Genomic DNA, 14,627 nt, shown 5'->3' with positions numbered 1-14,627 from the left:
GTCTACACTCACTTGCTGCCCTTCCCCAGCCCACTTCTTTAGTCTGCCTGCACCACCCTGAGAGCCCTCTCGGTCTCAGCCCCTCAGTGGTGTCTCGTTCCCCTTTGGTGGCACCTCAGACGGATCTCTTGTCTTGGGACTTTCTGTGGATCTCTGACGGGGTCTCCATTTGAGGGCTTTCCTTGCTAGGTCGTCTCGGGTTTTTCGGTCTGAGGTCATCCTGTGGGGTCTTTCAGTGTGGGCCCTGCCATGGGGTCTGTGAGGGAGGGTCCCTCTGTGGAGTGTCTCATTGCAGGTTCCTCTCTGGAGAAACCTCAGTCCAGGACCCTCTTGGTAGAAATTTGGTCTCTTCCGAGTCTTATCTCCCCCTTCCTCCCCTCACACACAGTAATTCTGTGTCCTGCTGTTTCCTCACAAACAGCACTTTACCTGTGAATTTCCAGTCCAGGGCCCTTGGGGACTCCTCCTCCACTGATTTTACTGGAACAGTTTGGGTGAGGGAAAGAGAGGGAGCAAGAGTACACAAAACAGGGCACAGGTTCTCACGGGGTCCCACACTCGGGTCCACGAGCTGTGTGTCGCCTGAGTCGGCCCATCTTTCCACACAGGTGATTTGGGTGCAAGCCGTGACTCAGGTCAGCCTGGGGTCTGAGCACTTTGTACTTTATAGAGCATTTCTCTCCAGAAGCATGAACACCTGAGCAGGCATGAGGTCACCAGACACGGGGGCACCCCAGCCAAGGTGTGGGGGGAACTCCCTACTCCCAGGTCAAAAACAGGCAGAGGGGTAGACAAGAGTCAGACAGACAGCTGGCGAGGGAGAAAAGAGGAAAACAGAGGGAAACAGTGGGAATCTGGCTGGAGGGGAACACCTGGTTGGCCTCAGGGCATCTTTTTTTCTGTCTTTCTCCTCACTGTGAGCTGTTGCCTATCAAGGTTGGGATCAAGTCTCAGAGACTAATACCAGTTACAGCTCTGGAATACCGGGAATACCGTTCAGGTTGGAAGGCCTCATTGTGAGAGGAAGTGGCTTCATCCTGAAGAAGTGACAGAAGTCTATTCCAGGAGATAGTTGGAGTCACGACTAGCTCAGAAGGAGGACTGGTGGGCCCGTTGGTTTCCTTCTGGTAGAAGTGCCCCCACTGGTGAGCCTGTGAGGAAGGGAGGGAGTCAGGAGGCAGCTCCAGTCCCTTCAGAGAGATGAAGATGGACAATAGGAGAGAGAAGGGTAGGCTCCCTGCACCCCCACCCCACCCTGCCCCGGCATAGCCTTCAGTACAATGGGCTCTGGGTGTTCAGTACAATGAGGACTCTCTGTCTGCAGCCTGGGGAAGCCTTGGACTTTGCTCCTTCAGCCTCACAAACGCATCCTGGTTCACGGATGTGTGAAGAGAGGCTGCTGTGGGTCAAGCCAAGGCACAGGGAGGCAAGGCCAGCAGCCGGTGTCTTGCTCCAGCTTCAGAGTGTACAGGTGCGGGGGACGCAGGTGAGGGTCTGTGTCTGGAATCTGGAATCTTACGCCGAGCAGCTGAGCCTCCCCAGGGAAGGGAGTGATGGCAAGAAGCCTACTCAGTCGCCTGCCTGTCGAGATAAGAAGAGCTGAGAAGACGAGCCCCACCCCACACCTCCCTTATTCACCCCTGGCAAGTGCTGTCAGACAGGCAAAGGGCTATGGCGTCTCAGGGAGTTTCGGTGTTGGCCCATTTTCAGGCTGAGACCCAAGAGTTCGTCCCACCCATCGGCCTCAGCCTCCTACCCACAAGAACTGGTTCTTAGTCTCTTAGCATCCTGTGGGACTTAGGAAAAGCTTCTGTAGATCATCTCAGCCTGCCCCTCCATCCAGGCTCCAATCCCTGTCCAATCCCAAAGTGTCACCATGTCACTCCCATAATGGGTACATCAAAGGAGAAGGTGTCCTGGCAGAGTATGGGCCTTTGCCTCCTTCAAAAGTCAGTTTTAGACATGATTAGAGTACCTTTAAAGCTAATTCAAAGGCTGAGTGAGAGATGGCTTTTGGCTATATTTAAAGGCGATGCAGGGAAAGGGTGTCAGAAGGGAGTCTGGGTTACAGGCATGAAATTGTGGTTTAGCTAAACAGTTACCCTTCTTAAATATCAGGAATTTGAAATAAGTTGATTTGAGAATCTGGTCATCATCCCAGCATTACTGCCTCTTAAACCCATACAGTCCTCAGGAGCTCTTTCCCCCTGAAGTCAGAATTTGGAGAATGCCTATGGCTTCCCAGGTAAAAGACAAATATGGTAGTCCTGAGACAGAAAACCAAAGCTATTTCTTGTTCTGGGAGAAGGGGACTAACCCAGAAACCTATGTACCTCTTTAGTTCATTCTTCTATGGAGAGCTTACTTTGCGCCAGGAACTGTGTTAGGCACTTTTCCTTCAGTATTCTGTTTGCTCCTTAAAAGAACTCTGGGAAGTATCATTAGTCCCAATTTTTGTTTTTAATTTTTTTAAAGAATATTTCATTTATTTATTTGACAGAGAGAGAGAGAGCACAAGCAGGGGGAGCGGAAGCAGGCTCCCCGCTGAGCAGGGAGCCCCATGCAGGGCTCGATTCTAGGACTCTGGGAGCAGGACATGCACCCAAGGCAGACGCGTAACTGACTAAGTCACCCAGGTGCTCTTCGTTATTCCCAAATTTTAGATGAGAAAACTGAGGTTCCTATACGTGGCCAGGGTCCCCCACTAGTTAGCCATAGCGCTGGGATTAAATCCAGGTTTGTGGGCCACCAAAACCAATGCTCTGAGGCCACTCTAGGCGCTACTGAGGCAGTTTAGAAAACTGGGGGGCCCGTCTCTGCCTTTTTCCCCAGCGCCGTTGAAGAATCTGTATAGGGGAAGCGTGTGCTGAGCATATCTTTGTTAGGCTGTGCCCAGCTCCAGGGCTCCTACGAAGCAAAGCCCATTTCTCTATGGGAGCAGAAGGTGAGGAGCAGCCGAAGCCCTTTACGACTGTGTCCGGGGGACCCACACTAGTTCTGCATATTCACGTATGACTGCCTCTCTAGAAAGTCTCAAACTACAGCAGGAAGGGCTTAGGTTAGGCTCAAGAAATGCCTTCCTAAATGTACTACAGTGGGACAGGCGCTGCCATACGGTGGCAAGGTCTCCCCTAGAGGTCTGTGACTGTGCAGGACGCAGAGCACCAGGGTTTTACCTGGGAGTCCTCCCTTGGTGGGTCTCAAAATTATTCCTCAGATCACAGTGGCTCCCATGGCTGCTTACTCCATCCTGTTTCTGGAGTGTTCTAAGAGCTGGAGAGCCCCTGAGCCTGGGTCTCTGTCTTGCTTGGCATGGCAGTCACCCCTCCCACACCGCAGTCACTACACCCCCAGGGGCCATAATTTAAATCTCTGCCAGAACCACACACATCACTGCCCGGGGTGGGGGGGGGGAGGTTTCTCCCTGCTTTTCCCGCTTTTCCCCGGGTGGAGGTCCACCCTTTTCCCCTCATCCTGATCATCTCCAGACCTCGGGCGTCCAGACTGCCAACTGCCTGATTACCTGATGCAAATTAAGACTGCATGCTCAACTGGGATTGGCTGGGGAGCCGGGGATGCAAATTGCCTCACCAAGACTTTATCTGGTTTGAAAGAGTTAAAGTGCTGCCCCAGAGAAGAGGGTGGGGGTGGGGGTGGGGGGTCAACACGATTTGAATAAAATATTCTTCTGTCTTTAACGGCTTCAGTATTTGGGTGGTTTAATAAGGAGAGGAGCTGAGAGAGTGAGTTAGTTCAAAGTTGCCTCTTTGCTTCTCTCTGCTGATCCTGGAGGAGACTTAGGGCCTCTTAGGTGGTGGCAGCTGTCTGTTATGGGTAAATGTTTAATTTATTGAAATGAAGCAGGGCAGCGAGGCCGGACCAGCAGCACTAGGGGGCTGAGATCAGGCCTGGTGTAGGTATTCTGTCTCTGCGGGGCACTGACCCGCCCACCATCCCTTTCTCCCTGAGCACGTTGAAGGAGTAGGAAAGAAGGTAAGGATCCCCAAAGGAGAAGGATCTCCGGAGGGCCACACAGGAGCTAGGGTTTGATCCCCAGACAGTGGGCTCACCTCAGAACCAGACAGAGAGCAGGGGCAGGAATTGGGCAAGAAAGGTGAGAAGGGCAAGCCTGGGTTCAAGGGTGCTCTTACCTCCCTGGGTAGGGTTATTATGGGGAGGGGGAGCAGGAGAGGGGGGAAGGATATTTCTTATGCTACTTTGAAAAAACAAAATAAATCCCTCAAATCCCAAAGGCAATGAGGATTCAAAATGGGAAGCCGTCCCCACCCGCGCCCCACCCCGCCACCCCCACCTCTCCGTACCCCTCCCCTTGTTAAATTTTTACTAACTGAGCCTGGTGATTGAAGGAAGTGACAATGAATGATGCAAAAGGTGAGAGATCCCACAGTAGCAGCAGAGAAGGGGGAAAGAAAGGCCAGGGAAAGGAGGCGCGCCTGGGAGGAGGGGATTTGTGCCCTGAGCTTATGAATATTCTAATGGTTGTATGTTCGGGAATCAGGAATTTGAAAGTCTGATGGTTGTTGTAATTACACATTCATCTTTGCTGTTTAGTTAAAGCCACATATGTCATAGCAAGAAAAATTGTGACCTGTTATTAAAATCAGTTTGTGTTTTCCCTGCAGATATCAAGATGAGTGGGGATGTAGCCGACTCCACGGATGCTCGCAGTGCCCTCGGCCAGGTGGAGACAGGTAAGGGTCTTCTCTTCTGGGGAATGAAGCCAGAAAGCACAGCTGGGAGCATGTTGTTGCAAATTGTCATGGAACAATACGGTATCTTTTCTTGCTCTGTCTTTCAGCCAATCAGACCCCAAAGCTGGGTCTCCGGCAATGAAGGAACTCCCTTAGAGACATAGGATGTGACCCTGAAGTCTTCGAACAGTAGCTAGTGGTCTAAAGGGGGCCTAAAGCTCCGGAACAAGGCTAGGAAAGGGCCAGATCCTGAAAAGTAAAATGGAATCAGGAAAGTTAGGGAGGAGATCAACTTCTTGATGCTCCTTTCCAACACCTGTGGAAGCAGCGGGCTGTGGTCCTAGCCTCTCTCACTGAGAGAAAGCACTGTGTGTCTTCTGTAGATGGGGACCGAGGCCTCTTAACCCCAGATTTCTCAATAGGCCCTCAAGGAACTAGCCCAAGAGGCCCGTGCACAAGCTTTCCTCTTCCAAATTACATGCATGTGGGTGGTAAAGAGACCCAGAAAGAAAGGCTCGGAGACTGGAAGAGGACTTTGCTTTGTGAAGAAGAGGACGAGGGCAGGAAAGAATTGAGAAGAAAGTTTCCTAGCTCTCTGCTTTTAACTCCACAGTCCAAGCTTTGCTTTGAAAGCTCCATATAATTAAAAAGAACTTAAAGAAACATGAGTATAAATTGTAACACCACCAAATAACTTTAATAGCCTTCCAACAAGACCTCAATTAGTCTTTCATCTGGATCATTAGAGACATAGAAATTAGAAGTGGAAGAGAATCAATGTCCCCCAGAGCTAAACTCTTTTCCCAAGTCTTCAGGTGCAGTCTAATCCCATTCTTGAAGCTTGGGTCAGGGGCAAGATAATTGGGGGTCCTGGGGAGGGCATCTGCAGGACACATTTACCATAAACTTTTCTGCTCCCCAATTTAATATTAAAACAATCCAATTGTGCAGGTAGCAATACACATGAAAGCTGTGGGTTCTACGTCTTTCTCTGTGAGTAGCGATAGCTGGGCTGAGAGAGTGTGGGCCGGTTGTGCTCATTTTTCAATTGAGTTAATTGCTGAGTATGTTATACTGAGGGTCTGTGGAGGGGGATACTTGTTCTCACCAGCGGAGAACAGAATTTCCTCCAGCCTGGAGAACTGGAGCAAGGCTTTAAAATCAGTTTCAGCTGGGGTTGCCTGGGTGGCTCAGTCGGTGAGGCACCCAAGCCTGGATCTCGGCTCAGGTCATGGTCTCAGGGTTGTGGGATCCAGCCCGGCATGGGGCTCTGTGCTCAGCATGGAGTCTGCTTGGGATTCTCTCTCTCTCTCTCTGTTCATTGGCTCTCTGTCTCTTCATGTCTAAATAACATCGTTAAAACAAAAACAGAAACATAAAATCAGTACAGCTGGAGAGTGATAGGCAGTCATGGCTCTGACACTCTGCCCTGGAGAGGAATCAGACTCCAGAATCCTCTATGCAGGAGACCCTGGGCTGCCCTTTCCTGGTAACAGGCTGGCTGGGGCCAGTTCTGTTCACCTGGGCCAGGCATACTACCCCAGGTATGTGCGGACACAGCTAAGAGAGTGGCCATGTGGCAACAAGACCACACTGGTATTCTGCGACTAGTTAAGCAGTCAAGTCAGGGTAACCATGCTGGGAGTGGGAAGGAGCTACATGAAACCCTAAAAGGTGAGCCAGGAGAGAAAGGGAGTTCAGGTCCTGGGTGGGGGTTCAGAAGATGAAGCTGTTAGAGATGATTCGCCCAGGTTCTGGCCTCTTCTCTGGAACTCTGCGAGCTGTGCATAGACTAAGCCGAAGGAGAAAGAATCCGGACATAAGTTAGCACTTTGGGAATCTGATCGCCATCCCAGGTTACTCCCAATTCTTTATGTGACCTTATCCCAGCCACTTTGCCTCCTTAGGGGGCAGGAATAGATGATCTTTGAAGGGTATGGATTTAAAATCACAGCTTAGGGCGCCTGGGTGGCTCAGTGGGTTAAGGCCTCTGCCTTCGGCTCAGGTCATGATCCCAGGGTCCTGGAATCAAGCCCTGCATCGGGCTCTCTGCTCAGCAGAGCCCCTCTGCCTGCTGCTCTGCCTACTTGTGATCTCTGTCTGTCAAATAAATAAATAAAATCTTTAAAATAAAAATCACAGCTTAGCTGCTCCCCAGCTGTATGATCTGCTAAGTTAGCTTAACCTCATCTCTTCCGTAGAGAGGGGCAATTAATGTCGCTGAGATGATGTTTAGAGCCCTTAGCATAGCGCTTGACACATGGCAGCTCTGGTCATCATCACATCCAATGGCATCGTTGAGGACCTATGATTCTGTAGTTTGCAGAAGGAGCAGCGTGGCTGAGCACTTTGTGACCCCAGGTAGCTGCGATGCTCTTCTCCCGTTGGGTCAGGCCAAGTGGGTCAGCCTCCGAGGCTGGTTTTCTCATTTCCCATTCAAGAAGGGATTCTGTGTGGGTCTTCCTCAACTCCAAGACCAAGAAGTCCGTGCTCTGTGCTGTCTGGAAACTTCTCTGCCCCTAGAGTCTTCCCTTCTAGGGACTCAGCGCCGTGGCCGGTTAACATCCATACTTAGGTGATCAGCAAATTACTGTATGTTTTTAAGGGCAAGAAAAAAGAGGTAGCTAATTAAAGTAACCAAACTTCCTGGAAAGTCATTCTGACTCATTTTTTTTTTACAGAGAAAAGCTTATTATGAGTCACAATGGTTACCAACTTGGTTAAATGGCTTCCTTTGGATTTTTAAAAGGCAGATTCCCCTTCCCAGCAGTGCGTGAATTAGGGGGTGGTTTGTCTCTGAGTTTTAAAGGAACTACAAACAAAAGGTGACCTAGAAACCCCCAGCTCTCTGAGAGCACCTTCTGTGTTGTGTGAAATCCCCAAGGGGCACCAGGGTTGGGAGCTGGGAAAGGGAAGTAATTTCCCCATCCACACAGGCTAGGACTGCGAAGAGCCTCCTCAGGTGCAGACACAGACCTCCTGGCTGGTAGACACCTGGCAGGCATCTCAGTCATTCTTCCCTTTCCTCCTGCTTGTAAGGAGCCGAGGCACGGAGAGACACAGGACAGACTGAGTGCTCAAGGCCTCCGAGTGTCTTTGCGGCAGCACGAGCCCCCACAAGAGTTCCCAAACCCCTGTTCAGTCCTTCTCCCCCACCCTTGCCCCCCACCCCCAGAGGACTGGAGCCAAGTGTTTAGATATCCAAATCATCAGCTTTTCTATCCTTTCTTTTAGTTCCCTGACTGTTTTTTCCCTTCATCCTTGAAGCTGACAGCATTTTTTTTTTCCTGTTCTCAACTGAGAGGTTGATAAGACAATGCAGGCTTACCCACATTTTGAAAGCTCCCGGGGCTGTGACTGACAAGCCCTGAGTGCCCATAGAGCTAACCCTGTGACTTTTGACCACACGGGTCACAGAGTGGCCTCAAACGGAGGACAGATACGCTGGGCATGGGAAGAAGGAGAGAAACTCCGGCCACATTCACCTGTGACCCCAGATAGCTTCCCCATACCTGAGGACAAGGACGTGGGCCTCGGATTTCACAGGCGTCATCGCATTTCATTCTTACGATCCCCGTTTTTAGCAAGGAGGAAACTGTGGCTGAAGAATGAGAAACTGTCTTGCCCAGGATTTTACACCTTCTAACCAAGAATCAAGAATCAAACTCAGGCCTGTCTGACTCCTAATGAGGTTTTTTTGTTTGTTTGTTTTTTGTTTTTAAGATTTTATTTATTTATTTACTTACTTACTTATTTGACAGACAGAGATCACAAGTAGGCAGAGCAGCAGGCAGAGGGGCTCTGCTGAGCAGAGAGCCCGATGCAGGGCTCGATCCCAGGACCCTGGGATCATGACCTGAACCGAAGGCAGAGGCTTTAACCCACTGAGCCACCCAGGCGCCCCGCCTAATGAGACTCTTATCTTGGCTCTGCCGTTTGCTCCTTGCAGATTATTGGGCAAAAGCTTCCCCACCAGGACCTTTTTTTCCTCCCATAAAGGAAGGATTTGGGCTGGGTAATCTCTAGGAGCTGAATCTTGAAAACAGTGCACATGTTCCGCTTTTCCAAATTCCCTGCTATCGTGTCCCATGTCCTGCGTTTTTGGAAAGGCTTCCTCAGAGCTGAGCCCTCCCTCTCCGGTACATCACCCTCAGCTTCTCCCTGGTCCCTTCTTCCCAGTTGCCTTCTCTGTGTTCCCTTGGACACCACCAGCCTCCTTGCTCTGTTTTCCTCTGAGCCCTCTCTCCGACCTAGCTGGTTGTCTCACAACCAAGAGCCAAGGAGCACGCTAGTGTAGACCCTGGGCTCAGAAAGATGAAGAAACCATCCATGTCCTCAAGGGGCTTTCCTTCTATCACAAGAAATCATGGTGGAAGGGATGAGGGTGATAATTGTGTCTAAAAGACCACATTCAAACACCTAATGTGTTCGGCTTTTGTAACAATTCTTTTTTTTTTTTTTTATAAGATTTTATTTATTTATTTGTCAGAGATAGAGCGCGAGCGAAAGCGAGCACAGGCAGACAGAGTGGAAGACAGAGTCAGAGGGAGAAGCAGGCTCCCCGTGGAGCAAGGAGCCCGATGCGGGACTCGATCCCAGGACGCTGGGATCATGACCTGAGCCGAAGGCAGCTGCTTAACCAACTGAGCCACCCAGGCGTCCCTTTTGTAACAATTCTGTATGGGTTTGTGTCATCATCCCACTTTGAAGTTGAGGGATTTGAGGCTGATTTTCCCAAGATCCCATACCTAGCAAATGATATAGTTAAATCCGGGTCTTTCTCGTGACTTTCTACCCAAAGATGGTGGTGGGAGACTGGGGACCAACACAGGAGCCAGTGACAGATGACACAAGAGACTGGTAGCATCAGGTGCCAAGATGATGGAGGGGAGGCACCAGCCGAAGGGGCTGGCGGGAAGCCAAACCCCTGAAAGGTGGATTGGTATAGTCCAAGAGCCAGAAGCCTGGTCTGGGGCCAAAACATCCTTGCCGGGGGAGAGCAGGGACTCCAGTGAACTGGGGAGGGTGAGACTCTGGCCTCAGAGAGAATTTCTCCTTCCCTTCTCTCATCCTGAGCCAGCCTCGCTAATGCACTTGTCACCACCCCCACCAACTCTTTGATGGGACCCTGGGGTGGAGTTGGCAAACCCAGATGATAGTGGGGCAAATTCCTTGGCACCCTTGTCCTGCTCGGAGATATGGGAAGGAAGAATTCTGTGAGGGGAACCAGGGGATGACAGGGAGCTAGAGATGAGGGAGGGACTGAGCTTTGTCTGTTGTCCTTTCCGGCCATTCGTTGTCCTGTCGGTGAGGCAGAATGGCTAACACTTGCCCCCCCTCCAGAAGGACCTCCAAGGCATCTTAGCTCTTTGGGAATCCTTTTGCCCTTCACCCTGTGAACTTCCAACATGGCATCCAACATGACCATGAAGGGGAACACAGATAGGCTAGTGCCTCTCATAAGGAAGAATGAGTAACTGACCCAAGACTAGAAAGTCCTTCTCAACCAACTCATTCCTCACCATCTCCACCCTCCTGAGTCCTCAGCAGCTAAGGTAAAGAAACTGTCTCATCACAACCAAGAAGTGAGGTTCTAGGCAGCAACAGGCAGAAGCCTTTTAGAGATGCATATGGCTTTCAGTCTGAATACATATAGAATAAAACGATTCTTTCCATGACAGAGAGGACAGCAGAAATCTAGGAAGCACTTGGGGTGGGGGGGGGAGTGAGGAAGAGTCTCCCACTGACAGCCCTTTTTAAATGAGGTGCTTGTGCACACACACCCGCCCCTTTCCTGATTAAATGACGGAGTGGGTATGAGTGTGCTCCGCAGAGCGTACACCCTATACAAAGACAATCCATCATTAGGTTGATAATTACCAGAAACATTCAGGAGACAAGACAATGCTCTGTCACTGAGCGATGTGGGCCACGTCTACTTGTGCCCTAGACTTGAGTTTCCTCATGGTAATAGGGGGAGGAGGGTGCTGGAATAGTAAAAGGAAGGGGATGAACTAGTGGTCTCTAGGACTCACACCTGCTGGCACTGGTCCTGCCCCTCCCCGTGTACCTGCACAGTCCCTCACCTCTCTTGAAGAGAAAGAGAAGCCACAGCCCTTTCAAGTGTCCAGGGGGGACTGAGATGAATTTTTTTTTTTAAGATTTTATTTATTTATTTGACAGACAGAGATCACAGGGAGGCAGAGAGGCAGGCAGAGAGAGAGGAGGAAGCAGGCTCCCCACTGAGCAGAGAGCCCGATGTGGGGCTTGATCCCAGGACCCTGAGATCATGACCTGAGCCGAAGGCAGAGGCTTAACCCACTGAGCCCCCTGAGATGAATTTTTGAGGTTGTAAGGATTCTGCGGTTGGAGGGATTCTTGTCCATGCCTCTCTCTTCCTTTGGTGACATTTCAAAACCATCCCTGGAAAATGAAGGAATCTCCTGGTGTTAAGAGGTATTTTCTTTAAGAAGAGCTAATCCCACAATTTCTCCTGGCCCCCTATTCTTGTAGGATATATTCCTTAGTGCCTAGAAGTCCATTCTCATCTCTTGCCTGAGACCCCCACACTGCAGCATAAGCCTGTTGCCTCTTGTGATAGTCCTCTAAACCAGAATGCTTCCAGTGTCTGTGAGAGGGAGATTAGAAGGAACGAACTCACCACCCAGCCTTCAGACCATGGCTCCGTGTGCCGGAAATCCCGGGAGAGCAGCTTGTGGTGTGAGGACTTGCGGGTCTGACCCTAGCAATTTGAGAACCCTCCCAAACAAAACAGCCACGGCAAACTGCTCTCACCTATACCAGCTTTATCACTCACAGACTCTTACTCATTCGTGATTCCCAAACCCAAGCCCCCAGGGAAAACAAGGCAGGATCCTGCTGCCCAGATGAGCCCTGGTTGGCCGGGTCAGTCCTGCCTGGCACCATCCGTTCTAACTTTTGGAGGTCTCTTGAAGGAAGTGGCTCCCACCACCCTTGCCTCCCATCTTTGCAGCCCCCAGAAGAATGTGGACAAAGAAAACAGGCCCATTTGGGGGGGGGGGGGCATCCACGTGCTGTCACCATCCACATGGTTTCCTCGGTGGGCATTCCTTAGGGGGCACTGCCTCTCCAACAATCTGGGGGTACAGGACCTGTTCCACTTCTGGTCTATCACAGACCGGCAAGCGGTCCTATCGCACAGGACAGCAGGGCTACCCACCACACACATTCAAGCCAGTCTATACCTGCCATCCACAAGAAAAGCCCAGTGATCACATGCTTGGGTCTCTATTAACATTTCTAAGTTCACTCTCTGTGTTTGTATTATCTGGTCTCAGACTTTGGCACACAGTTTGCAGAGCAGCTCTGGCTGTTGGAGCACACCTCGAGGGACCCCATCTTAGAGGGGTTGGCATCGTGTGTCAGAATATCCCTGCCCCTTGGCATACCATGAGCCATGGATGCATCCAACCTTCGGTATATGTATATCGTTTTTTTAAGATTTATTTATTTGACACAGAGAAAGCACAAGTAGAGACAGGCAGAGAAAGACGGGGAAGCAGACTCCCTGCTGAGCAGAGAGTTGATGCTGAGCTCGATCCCAGGACCCTGAGATCATGACCCGAGCTGAAAGCAGATACTTAACGCACTGAGCCACCCAGGCCTTCTGTATATCTTATGATCTTCTTCCCATGCCTCCCCTCCCACTGTGGGTATCATGGGTGTGATGCCAGAGAGATCCAGTAGGAGAGGTGGGTCCCAGGCTGTCCTCCATGGGCAGGGGGTACATGACAACCCCCCCCCCCAACACACACACGGTGGGAGACTCAGACCACTGCCACTTGCTGGGCCTCAGTCCTTCAGTAAGGCACCCCACATCTATGCCCACCCCCGCCCTCCCAGGTGTGAGTAAATGCGTTTGGTCTCTTGGGTCCACCCTCTTCCTCCAGAAACAATTAGGGCATAGAACACCTGGTGTGGAAAAGTGCTGACCAAGTGGAAAAAGAATTTAAAGAGAAAGGAGTTACTGAAGTAGGATGCCTTTCAGGGGCTCGAAGGCAGCCCAAGTCTGGGCAACTGAAATGCAGTCCTACCGCGCCCCTCCATAGACCCGCTCACAGACTCGCACTCATAAAATCTCCACCTCCGAGCCCTCCGGCCCATGGAGGTGCTCCCACTGGCAGTCTTCCCTCCTGGCAGAGGCTGCTCTTTCAAAGGCAGCCTGGAGATCCCCAGGGTGGGGTGGTTGCGAACTCTGCTGGAGGGGCCGGCATTTGCTGGTGGGTCCTCTATTGAAATCACCACCCCTAGGAAGGGTTTTGCCTGGAATCACCCATCCATAGGAAGAGTTACTGAAAGGGAGAAGCAGCTTTGGGAGGAGAGGAAGGGGATCAGACCTGAGTGTCCTTAAAAGGGAAGCTGCGGGAGGTCACCCCAGCTAGGGCTGGTCCTCTCCACACCCCCCCCCCCTCCCCCCCCCCGCCCCCCCAGTAGCCAGCCCGGCAGCGCAGGCTTAGAGAATGAGCAGAGTCGTCACAGTTGGTAAATTTAATTTCCAAGGACTTCAGCCACTGACATTTCTGTCCCTTTCTGCCTCCTCTGGGAGTTGGTGCTCCCTGGAGGGGGAATGGTGCACTTCTGGGGTAACAAGAGGGCCCTGGGAGACTCAGGGAGGGCAGGCCTTTGTGCCAACCCAGGAGCATGGGAAACTGAGCTACAAGCATCTCCCAAAAAGCACCAGTGCTGTTGACTCAAAAAATAATAGGTGTTAATTTGCATGGCATTTTACATACAGGTTCAGTGCTGGGCTTTTCATCTCCCACCATGGTTCCATGGAAGCCCCCTAGATCTCCCCTCTCCCGCCACCTCCTTTAGGGGGCCTTTCTGTGTCCTCTGGACTCCAGAACATCCCCCGCCCCCCAACACCTAGCCCATCCTTGGATTAGCCCAGGTCAGGAAAAAACTCAGTTAGTCTTGCTTGGATCGACTTGGTCCATATTTGCACCGGGAAAGCAGGCAGGTGGGCTGGCAGGTCTGGGCCCCGCTGGCCAACTCCATTAGTGGTGCCCCCACTGCCTGCTATGGGCCTCAGTGAAGCCCCTGGCAGGGGGCTTGCCTACCCCTTTCCCACACCTGCTCGGACTGGGAAGAGGAACAAAAAATCTAAGCCAGAGAGCCCAGAGAGGTGCTGAAAGGAGAGGAAACCCAGTGGTTGCTATGACGATGGGGTCTTGGCGCCCAATTTGCATAGGGCGATGATTTCCATACTGCAGGGTGAATTTCCATATCCCTGCCTCAAAGCCTGTTGGGGCGGGGAAGGGGAGAGAGGAGAGGTCATTTGAAATTCAAATGAGGATGATTAAGGTTTTCTTGAGGAGAGAAGCTCGGACAAAGGGGGTGAAGCCAGCTGGCACATGTCTGCCCCAGGCTCAAAGTTATCAAAGGGAGGCGGCACTGGGGCTGACTCCCTCCCAACCCGCCTCCACAGGCGGCGAAAGAGCTGACCGAGGTCAGGCTGGGCTGGGTGTTACTGGCCTTTGCCTCCTGGGAGAACCTGGTAGGTCCCCCTCCTGCCCCTGGACTCAGTTTACCCCTCCATGTCCTGAGGTCGCTTGAGCTCAGAGCAAGAACACACCATTGAGCGTGTTCTACTTCCCGACTTGAGCCTCCTCCCTCTGGTGACCACAGACTGGTCATCTCAGTTTTTCCATGCATGAGATTGGAAAAACAATCTGTACTTTCTTGTTTGGCTGCGGAGACTTGAAGACAGACGGATTCTAGCCTCTGCCGTCCACCTGAGCTCTTAGACAATCACTTCCCATCCTTTGGCCTGAGTGTGCATTTGATGACAGGTGTGACCTGGAGGGTCTCTGCAACCACTTCTGGCTCTGAAATTCGATGGCGTGAGAGCCCTTGGATCCTCTGCACACACCA

General features: G+C 51.5%; 1 protein-coding gene across 1 annotated transcript in view; it reads left to right on the top strand.

Annotated features, from left to right (window-relative positions):
• The window catches only part of POU2F3 (POU class 2 homeobox 3), a 76,673-nt gene that overhangs the window by 2,086 nt on the left and 59,960 nt on the right, over positions 1–14,627 (top strand). Inside the window, exon 2 of the mRNA XM_059415369.1 lies at positions 4,644–4,712. Within this exon, the coding sequence (XP_059271352.1) occupies positions 4,644–4,712 (69 nt within the window). The remainder of the gene's footprint in view (positions 1–4,643; positions 4,713–14,627) is intronic.

Source organism: Mustela nigripes, chromosome 1 (genome assembly GCF_022355385.1).
Source record: "Mustela nigripes isolate SB6536 chromosome 1, MUSNIG.SB6536, whole genome shotgun sequence".
In the NCBI taxonomy this organism is placed as follows: domain Eukaryota; kingdom Metazoa; phylum Chordata; class Mammalia; order Carnivora; family Mustelidae; genus Mustela; species Mustela nigripes.
The sequence above is the reverse complement of the archived record's forward strand: the minus strand, read 5'-3'. Positions and strand labels throughout refer to the sequence as shown.